At 34.9% G+C, this 10,888-nt stretch overlaps 1 protein-coding gene across 2 annotated transcripts; it reads left to right on the top strand.

Moving 5' to 3' along the window:
• Nucleotides 1–326: 326 nt before the first annotated feature.
• On the top strand, nucleotides 327–10,458 carry LOC145903547 (uncharacterized). Of its 2 annotated transcripts, none has more exons than XM_082991635.1 (14): nucleotides 327–427; nucleotides 502–668; nucleotides 1,724–1,886; nucleotides 4,880–5,079; nucleotides 5,811–5,949; nucleotides 6,254–6,305; nucleotides 7,749–7,914; nucleotides 8,071–8,231; nucleotides 8,299–8,467; nucleotides 8,539–8,609; nucleotides 8,861–9,053; nucleotides 9,455–9,556; nucleotides 9,892–9,994; nucleotides 10,184–10,458. In XM_082991635.1, the coding sequence occupies exons 1-14, from the start codon at nucleotides 355–357 to the stop codon at nucleotides 10,366–10,368; spliced, it is 1,944 nt and encodes a 647-aa protein (XP_082847761.1). In that variant the 5' UTR covers nucleotides 327–354; the 3' UTR covers nucleotides 10,369–10,458. The 2 variants fall into 2 exon arrangements, with proteins under 2 accessions (XP_082847761.1, XP_082847759.1); XM_082991633.1 differs by having other exon boundaries at nucleotides 7,749–7,917.
• Nucleotides 10,459–10,888: the final 430 nt, after the last annotated feature.

Raw genomic sequence — 10,888 nt, 5'->3', positions numbered from 1 at the left:
TATGTGCAAAGTTTGTCGAAAATTGTCAAGTTTAAAGTAATCTATGTACAAAGTTTGTCGAAAGTTGTGAATCATTTGTACATCAGCTCACCTATAATTTTCGAGTTCCCAAATTTCGAGCGAATATACAGCTGATATGGATTCGAATCCTTTCCTCACAGGGATTCGAACCCAGGTTATGCTGCTCAGTATTAGTTTTATAAGTTCAGTGTAGTGTTGTCATTGTGTGAAATGCTGAAAAACCAACCATTATATTCAACAAAAAATTAATCCTAACACAACCGAGTACATTTTTTTAGTAACAAACTTATTGTTTTTATTTTTAGTATAAATTATATTTAATTTTGTGAGTTTATGCGGCATCAGAAAAGCCTTTTTGAAATGAAAATTATTTTCCTCTTGTGTTTGTGCCTGCAAATTTTTACAGGTATTTTTTCACAAGACATTCCGCTATATCCTAATATGTTATTCACGAATATATTACACGTCACACTTGTGTAGGTGGAGGATCATCAACTTGCCGACCATCAGCTTATAGTGGACACGGTAATGCTGTACGCATCTCACCATCGTGCAAAAGTTATGGGCAAATTTTATCCATTGGAAATGATGGGGGAATTGCTGCAATACATTTCGCCATCGGCACACTCGGCAACAACATTTGTTTGGTGAATATGTCCACTCTGTTGCTCGGTTATAACAACACCTGTACTTTAGAATGCTGACGGTCAGATACTTTCGTGGAGCCATTTTATCCACCAGATTATTGTTTTTTAAACATCAGAAATTTTGAAACACAAACAAACAAGAAGTTATGTAAAAATAATAATGCAATGTCAACACCATCGGTTTACTTATGGCTAAACTTTGTTACGAGACTCGATGTAAGAAGGTCTGAGTTAGTTGGTAATAAACCAAAAAGATTGTAAGCGAACAAAAAACAATACTTATTCGTTTCGTTTTTGTGGAAAAATTTTTAGGTTTATTATTTTGTGGGCAAAGGTCAAAAAATTTATATTTGTTTAATATATTTTTTTACATTTAAAATGTGGTTCACTCACCTATAGTTTCGTCGTTTACTTCTAACATTTCTTAACCATTTACGTATTTATTTTTAATTTGAAAACTTATTCCAACACAACGTTGTGAAAATCCTGCGATTCGAGCTCAGAAGTTTAACCAAGCAGTAAATTACACGTAATGAAACGATCAACATTACAAATTTGAATAAAAATGCGAAACTCATAATGAAAAAAAGGCCGACAAAATGAAACAACAGCTTTTTGTGTTTAACAACAACCGCCAACAACCTTTAAAATATATACACAGTACAACATTTCGACAATATAACTCATGCCAAGGAGTCAGTTTATCTGTTCAGTGTTTCTAGACACATTCAACATGTTAGAATTTCGTCTTTTAATGTCTAACGTTTATTTCTTAGTTGACTAATTGTGTTTGAAAGTATTTGGTGATAAAACAAACAATGGCACCAATAAACGTTAAATGTTAACATTTTCCCCATTACTAATGCCACTGAAAAATACTTGACACAAATCTTACGTGGTTTTGAAAATTGGGTTGAACGTGTGTTTTTGTGTTTTTGCCGATGTCCATGCTGAAAAAGACTTTAACATTCTGAAAATGATTTTTTCGTTCATGCGGAACAGGGAAATTCCCCTTTTTTGTACTCATTGTATGTTATGTTGTAATTTTAATGTAGGTTTACGAAGGAAACAACGCAAACGGTGCCTTGTTAGCAACGTTTACTGGTGATGGAAGTACAACAGGAATTGTGAAATCAGATACCGGTTCCATGTATTTGAGTTGTCCCACGTTGCAAGGCATTTCTTCTTCTTCCTCTAAGTACTTTGCATTCATAAAAGGTAAGAAACGTAAAATCAAACAATGTAAGAATCAAGTAAGAAATGTATTTGAATATAGCAATTTTATTGGAGGAAACAATTCAATATATTTAAAGTTTATCGGCCGCACTAATCAAACCAGTCACACTTCACTGAATATTATGTATATTTGATTTAATGAAACGCCGCAAAACCCCCAAAACATTAAATACGAAATGCGCCAAAACCGAAGAACGCGTTTTCATATTAACGCCGCACTTTTAATAAACATGACTACTTTACAGCCTGCTAGCACGATGTTACAATAAATAATACGAACACAGAAATCAAACAAAATACACAAGTAGCAGCCACGAGACCAAGCAACCCCGAGTCAACCAATAAACAACTAATGGTCCCACAAAATAGCTCATGACGAAGTCTGTAACGTACACGCATTGTTGATAAAGATAAGATACCGCTAACTAAGAAGTCAGACTCTGTTTTAAACAATAGCGTTAACGAGGATATCTTCCACATTAAAAGTAAAACTTTTTCAAACACAAATGATTCAAACCTCCCTCAATCAAGTTAGTTTGCTTGTATTCTTCGCTATCCCGTTTTCCTTCTGGTTCTGCGTCGTCATCTCCCGAACGAACGATTCCACATATCTTCGATATTGCCTTTCCCACAAATCTCCCCGATGATGTCACATCCGCACTTATGTCTCCGTACCTGACGTGATTCCAAACCAACAAATGCGAGCGGCTTCACAAACAAATCCACACGACCAACAAAGTCGTCATCCAGCATTCACTTAAAAAAATCTTGCATTGTCTTCGCCTTGTTGTAGGTATCGCAGTCTGCCTCAAATACAGACTTCATGACTGCTAAGTTTGAATCCTTTGCTAGAGGATCGCGTATTTCTATCCACATTACTCACGACAGTTGACATGCAATCGTCAGCATAGAAGTTGTGGTGTTTTTTTTGCATTCGTTCGAATCATTGCAAAACAAAAAATGGATTGCAATGAACGCGGCTGTGGCATTTAAGTTTTTGTTTTGTTCTTTTTTTTCTGCCGTTGAGGAGTTCACTTTGTGAGAATGGCATTGGGAGTTTGCCTGTACTGAAGTAAAAACTCCCACAATGCCTCTTTGGGTGATTTGGAAGTAAATCCATGATGTACGATATGCCGAACAGTAGAACGAAGTGATTCCGGTATGACTAACCGCGAACCATATAGTTGACATCCGTAACTTGTACTCATCGAATCCGCTACTTTGCGAAACTTGGCAACTGGGTCACTGTTTGCAAACCAAGATGGCCAACCCTCTCTTGTAAAGCGCATGACTTTGGATAAGACCGTATGTTATCCACTTTCCTTTCGGAGTGATGCCTGTGGGTTGCACTTGTCAACTCAGACTGGTAAACTCAGACTTTTGGCCTTTGATCAACTAACCAAAAAATCATCCAGATAGACGGTTTCATCTTTTAAATCTTTTGTAATGTCATCCATTATCCATTGGAAATAGCCTGGAGCGAGGGTTATACGAAATGGTAAAATGTTTTGCAATAAAACACCTCTGTGTGTACTTGCGACTCTCAGGCCCCAATCGGATTTGGTTATAGGCGTCAGCTAAATCAATCTTCGTGAAGCCGAATCCACATCGCAACTTCAATACAATCATATACAATTCGTATGTGATCCGATGTTTCTTGATGGTCACCGGTTGATACGCCCTTCGTAAGATTTCAACATAAAAGTAAAGCTTCTAGACAATTCTCTGCAATACGGACACGGTGGTGAATACAGGTGCGTATTTTTGTTACAGTCTGAAACTGAAGTCTCTAGGTGGTTTCAATTTTCCTCATCAACGAGCTTTCTCCTCAGCTGCCGATATAACGGAAACCACTTCAAATCTTCTAAAGCGATTTCGTGACGATAAGTTGGAAGATAGAAACTGGCATACAATACTGCCAAAATCACCGAATTTAAAGTCAGAATATAAAAAGAGAAAGGCACTAATAAACCCGAAATGAATATCAACACGTTACAAATTCAGTGCAAATATAGATTTTTCACAGGGAAATATGCGGTAACTATGTTCACAGGGAAATATGCGGTAACTATGTTCACAGGGAAATATGCGGTAACTATGTTCACAGGGAAATATGCGGTTACTATGTTCACAGGGAAATATACGGTTACTATGTTCACAGGGAAATATGCGGTAACTATGTTCACAGGGAAATATGCGGTAACTATGTTCACAGGGAAATATGCGGTAACTATGTTCACAGGGTAATATGCAGAGTAGTAAAACTTAACCGACAAATATGTACTGTTAAGGTATTATGACTCAAATACACCTCGATTGTGTCTGTTGCATTGGCGTTGCACAAGAAAAAACCTAAATACTCTTGAAGAATAATCTCCGCAAATTCATTTAAAATATGATTGGGTGCAAATTTATTACTGCACAATAATGCGATGCACGGATAACGGTTTAAACATGATTGTTGTAGTTCAAAATGATTAAACATTTTTCACACAGGTTGATGATGGTTACGTACTGTTGTTGTTGAAAAGATCATATGGTCGCATTACAAGTCGCAGTACATAATATACAAAATTTCGCTTTTAATGACGTCAAACCAGAAGAGGATTTCAAGTGTTTCATAAAATTGCTAAATTTCGTGGTTCTGCATTACTGTCATTTAAATATTGCTGTAATTAAACATGTTTTATTGTAAAAAACATTTTTTCAAATTCAATCTCCAAGTGCATCACTTGCAATTTTTCACTGGACATTCTGACAACGCTTTACTTGTCCCAGGTGTCCACTAACCCCCTGGTTCCTATAAACAAATTCGACGCATATAGTTATATGTTGGATTTGATTTTGAAACGATAACTAGCAAAAACGGGCGTGTCAATGTGTTTTATCTTCGACATAAACTATTTTATTACACTTTAAAAATATTTAATTTACATCAACTCATGCCAGTACGTAAAATACGAAATGTTGTTTAGTTAACGAACAATCTTGTGATTTGGAGTTGAACGTGGACGATCTTCCAACAACTCTTGTTCTTCCAACTTCGAGCGATGGAAACTTGTTACGACACCTGGCTTGTAATTATACTGTGACAAGCCCAGTGAGATGTAATTTCACAATATCTGCTTCAGCTCTTCGCATTTCGTTCGGTCGCGGAAACTTTGACGGACTCTACGTAAGTTGTACCCATAAAATTGATGACTTTCTCACTAAACGTAGAAGTATTTCATGCATCGGCATGACAGGTAGGATTGCCCCTCCATACCTGGCGACCACAGATATCGTACGGGGGTTATTAAGTTTAATTGATCGTAGCCAATGCATTCCAAACAAGCTGGTTTAGCTTTTCCTAAATCAACGGGCCCCGTCGGAAAATTCAAGCTCCCGGTGTGGTTTGAACTCACGACGCTAACTAGAACCAATGCACTACAGACTGAGCTACAGGAGTCCATCGGTTGGAATGATTACATTTTAGGCAAACTACACCGGTGCGCAAGCAGAAAACTTACCCGTCTAAATCCATAAATACGTGAGAGTTCTCTATCACTTTATATGGAAAACACAGAGGTGTTTGATGCAACCGCATGATCCTTCTTTATCGAGCACAGCCATTGTACATGTAGATGTTGTCTGGCAAGTTACGTTCTTGAGCATCAGTGTATCTTTAAAACAATATAACCACTTAAACTGATGAGCTGCCGTAGCTCAGTTCGTATTTCAATAAGGTTTCCCGTGAGTTCAACCCTCACAGGGATCTTGATGTTTCAGATCTCGCTTCGATTCGTAGAAAACAGTAACTGATCCAGCTTGGCTGCGATGCCAAAACTTAATTTGCTGCTACGCAAATGTTGTCTGAATAAATATAAATAAAGTTCATGTGATCTTCAGCAAGATGTTGTTGATTAGATTTTATCAGATGATCCTTCACATCCTGGGGTAATTGTTGGCGGGGATCAGATTATAAAACTTCAAGCCAAAAGAATTAATATTCAAATATTCGTATATTACTCTGACACTCCTCCTCCTTCAATCAGCATCAGCTCAGGTTTGTACTAAATCAAGTTTGTGGTTGAAGTAAGTCTGGTATAGTGACGCAGTGGTGGATTTACTAAGTAACAAGTGTGATCTATAGAGTAAATCAAGTGGTGAACAATGACCGGAGAACAAAATTACAGATTTCTTCCCCAAACAAACTTAATATCGATAAACGAATCGACTAAAGTCCATGTTTTTTGGTAACATAAATTCATGAATAATTTGAATTTTCGCAACAGAAATTTAAACGCAATTTACTTTGATAAGTTTGTATTTGTTGTCAAATCAATAAAATCTTTTCTTCCTCAATTCAGATTGCCAGAAGTATGATGAAATGAATTGTAATGGAAAATCCTTCAGTTTGAAGTAACAACTTAAAATATTTTAAATTAAGTTGTCTATATTGATGAGATTTTAAATTAAGTTGTCTATATTGATGATATTTTAAATTAAGTTGTTTATATGGATGAGATATTTTAAATTAAGTTGTCTATATTGATGAGATATTAAATTAAGTTGTCTATATTGATGTGATATTTAAATTAAGTTGTCTATATTGATGAGATATTTTAAATTAAGTTGTCTATATTGATGAGATATTAAATTAAGTTGTCTATATTGATGTGATATTAAATTAAGTTGTCTATATTGATGAGATATTAAATTAAGTTGTCTATATTGATGAGATATTAAATTAAGTTGTCTATATTGATAAGATATTAAATTAAGTTGTCTATATTGATGTGATATATTAAATTAAGTTGTCTATATTGATGAGATATTTTAAATTAAGTTGTCTATATTGATGTGATATTAAATTAAGTTGTCTATATTGATGAGATATTTAAATTAAGTTGTCTATATTGATGAGATATTAAATTGAGTTGTGTATATGGATGAGATATTAAATTAAGTTGTCTATATTGATGAGAAATTTAAATTTAGTTGTCTATATTGATGAGATATTAAATTAAGTTGTCTATATTGATGAGAAATTTAAATTAAGTTGTCTATATTGATGAGAAATTTAAAGTAAGTTGTCTATATTGATGAGATATTAAATTAAGTTGTCTTTATTGATGAGAAATTTAAATTAAGTTGTCTAAATTGATGAGAAATTTAAAGTAAGTTGTCTATATTGATGAGATATTAAATTATTGTTGTCTATATTGATGAGATATTTCAGATTAAGTTTTCTATATGGATGAGATATTTTAAAAAATTAAATAAATAATTATTCTTTCATTTTCTACATAATAGTACTATTAGACCGGGTCCACACTCACGCTTTGCGCCGGCGGATTCTTTGTTTGTTTCAATGTCCCGAGCGTACGCCGGCGTATAATGAAACAAAGAAAGAATCCGCCGGCGCAAAGTGTGAGTGCGGACCCGGCCTAAGTCTTTCACATTTAATGATTCGTTCATAACGATTACCTTTTTCATAAAACATTACTTGTCAGCAAGGTCATCGCTTTTATCGAAAGTTTTAGAGGGGACGCAGAACTTTTACATTCATTAAATATTATTCTAAATTTTTAAAATTATTTGTTTTAATGTTTTCATGACATATTTTATTATATTTAATATTTTAGTGTTTTCTTGCGTTTTAATTTGTCGAATTTATTTTTTTCATATTTTCTTCACGAATAATATTTTCATCACTTCATGATCCAGTGCAATTTTTATTGAAATTAGATTTCCCATCAAAACAATTTTGTTTCCTTCATTTATCAAAGTGAAATGAGTGATGATTTCATATAGGGTTGAAAAACCTTACACTTCTATATTATTAAAAACTTTCCTTTCTAGAGTTGGTTCTCGTGGGTTAAGTGCATTGGAAGCAAGTGGAAAAGATATTTTGTATATTTCGAATCGTACAATGACAAGTCTTGATTCTCTCCCTGGAAGTTGTAAAGCTGCAGTGAAAAATCCTGTTTTCCAGTTTGAACTGGATGCGTGTCCTTCAACTCTGGAGGTAGTTGTATTACTCTAAATAGCTTGACGAAAATCTGAAAATATTTAAAAACAAAAATAAAAAATTTTTTGGTGTTAAATTTGAATGATCATCAATACATCATCTCTTTTCCAAAGGCTTTGCTTGCATTGAACGCTGCATGTATGTTTATCACAGACATCTCAGAACAACGTAACAATTACACACCAAGTTCGCAATTTCAAGTTTAGCAACAAAGTTGTGATGCGAACTTCACCATACCGGGAAATTTCGTGCGTTATACCGGAAATGTTAAACAAATATATTAAAACTGCTTCCGGTGCAATTTCAACTAAATTGTAAGAAGAGTATTTGTGAACATAAAATTTGGCATTTGTCAATAAAAATTATGTAATTAAAAAACAGGAAAACCCCCTTATCTGCCCAACGTGCAGTTAGTAATTTCACAATCAGCTTCGAGTTGTTTGGTGACGAGCAAATGGATAATCCACTTTTATCTCGTTCATTGGTGACAGTCCCAGACTACGTTTACGCCAGGGTTGAATCTTCCACAAGCGAAAAGCTCAATTTAGTGGTAAGCATTCAACACTGAGCACATCAAAACAAGTATACACTCACGCTGAGTTTTAAAAATGTTTTTGTCAGTTAAAATCGTGTTGGGTCAGCAACCTGGATTCTGATGAGGGAGGTTTGAAATATGAACTCATCACGGAAAGGTAAAATTTAAAAAAAGTAATTTCTTCCAGTTCTTTGGGTACAAAACCTACCAATTTTTGCTCCAGCTGCATTTTGATCTCATTGGCGCCTCAAATTCCAAACTCAATTGCGCCTTATATCATCAATTTATCAGTAAATGACGTAAAAGTTTGTTATGCTCTCGCTCAAATAGTTACAGGAATTTTGAAGCATTAAAACAATATTCTTCTAACATTGCCTCAACAAGTAAAGTTGTTTCTTTAAATCACAGTTGCAAAGTCGTCCACGAGATGGAGTCAGAAGATTCAATCGTAATTTTGAGAAACTACCAAAGCACTTTCGTGTCTTTTAAGTTTCGCTCATTCGTGTGGAACAACGTGTCTCTGGACGAGCAATCACTGTACGCTCACTGTTACGTTCAATTATGCGATAACACTACTGCTGATGAAGATTGTAAACAACCGGTGAGACTTTGAATATGGCATATCCGGATGTCAGACGTCCGTCCTTTCTGTAGCAGCAAAAGAAGCAATTAACAAAATTTACTCCATATACGTGCACATTCATTCACATCAATTATCGCTGTAGACCCTCACATACAGAACCAGTGCGCAGTATGCGGTAGATTGTGACGCACTTTGTTTAGAGTATTAGGGCACAAAAGCACCTATAGCGAAAAACTAGATCCGTAATAGTGTTTGGCACGTTTTCCTTGCACAACAACGGACATAATAAATAGGATTCAAATCTTTACCCGAAGTTCAACTGAAAGCATTTTCTTTCGTTACTTACCAAATTTATTTTCCAAGTTAGTAAACTGGCAAATACATAATTACAAAACATTATTGTTCCTATGCCTTCACAGGATTGCTCACAAAGACGTGAACGGCGATCAGTGAATTCCGATAAAGAAGAAATTTTAACGGTTGGACCATTCTACGTTTCAGCTCCGAGTTTGTGTGAAAAGGTGAGCAAGTATTTGAAAAGTTACTTTCGTATATTTTGATGCAAAAACATTCTAAGGATAAACCAAACAGGTTCATTGAATGAAGAGTGGGTTCGTAATTATAATGGGAGCTCTGGAAAATAAAGGGTTTAAGGTCACAGATGTTATGGGATCTATAATATCAGTTTGAATTAAAGATCTCTTGAGGAAATTTACCTGGATGTAAATAAATATGACGTTTGCTTTGTAGTCTGTAATCATTATCGCAAGAAACTGATCATTTACTCAGTGGTCTTCCTTTCAACTTGCAAATTTTAACATCACTTTTTTCTTTACAAAAACTTGATTTATTGTAGGAAAATGGTGGATGTTCAGATTTCTGTAACGATGAACTTGAAGTTGTTCAATGTTCTTGTTTTAAAGGCCGCTATCTTGGGAATGATGAAAAAACTTGCATTGGTGAGAACAAATTTTCTTAGTATTTATTCTTCATTAAAAAATGTTTCAAAGTCTACTTATAATCATTCATATTCCGCTGACCAAGCAACTTTTTCAGGATTTTTTTACGTTTTAGTAAATATATGTGCAAGCTTTTATTGAGCATAATTTTGTCTTGTAAACCTTGCCTTGGTTTATGTATGTGTGCAGAGGTGGAAGAAGCTTTAAAAATTGAAGGATTCCAGCACATGAAAGGTGTTTACATAGCAGTTGGAATCATCGTTGTTCTGTTTATTGCTGTGCTGGGGTTGGTTGCTTGGTTTATAAGAGGAAGATTCAACGAGAGAGCTGGTCGTAGATCATCGCAGTCAAAGACACACATCCCTGCCAAATAACTGATCGTTTGCTGCTAAGTTGTATTTGTATTAAACACGTGCATGAATACTTGACTAACTGAGTTTGTGTAACACGTTGTAAATACAAGTCTCCCTGCATATACAATTTTATTTTTATGGCCATACAGACCAAAGAAATTACTCCCAGTATTGTGTTCAATCTGAGACAATGGAATACATGAGTTGTGTACACTTTAGTGTTCGTGTTCCCATCCTGGGTAATATAACATGGCAAGAAACATACAAACAGGACTTGCATTTCGTTAAAAATATAAAACAAACCCACGTGAAACATGATAACAACATGTAAATAGAACAATACAAGTATAGGTGGCGCTTAACCCTTTAGAGATTCTGGGGTCATCAGTGACCCCATGACTTTAAAGACCCATACAAGAAAGGTTTCTGCTTTTTCAAATTTTTTTTTACCTACAAAGCCCAGAGTCCCCTATTTGCTCTGATCTACATAAAATTTAAAAGCCGGTAGATGACGCTATAGCAATATTTTGATTGACAGCAT

This window comes from Ascidia mentula, chromosome 5, assembly GCF_947561715.1.
Source record: "Ascidia mentula chromosome 5, kaAscMent1.1, whole genome shotgun sequence".
Classification (NCBI taxonomy): domain Eukaryota; kingdom Metazoa; phylum Chordata; class Ascidiacea; order Phlebobranchia; family Ascidiidae; genus Ascidia; species Ascidia mentula.
This window is presented reverse-complemented; position numbering and strand designations above follow the sequence as displayed.

What these genes read in the sequence shown, in the direction of transcription:
- LOC145903547 (XM_082991633.1), top strand. Translation starts at nt 355, where the DNA reads ATGCGGCATCAGAAAAGCCTTTTTGAAATGAAAATTATTTTCCTCTTG. An exon ending in TATGAACTCATCACGGAAAG is followed by an intron (nt 8,610 to 8,860) that starts GTAAAATTTAAA and finishes TTTAAATCACAG; the next exon opens with TTGCAAAGTCGTCCACGAGA. An exon ending in ATGAAGATTGTAAACAACCG is followed by an intron (nt 9,054 to 9,454) that starts GTGAGACTTTGA and finishes ATGCCTTCACAG; the next exon opens with GATTGCTCACAAAGACGTGA.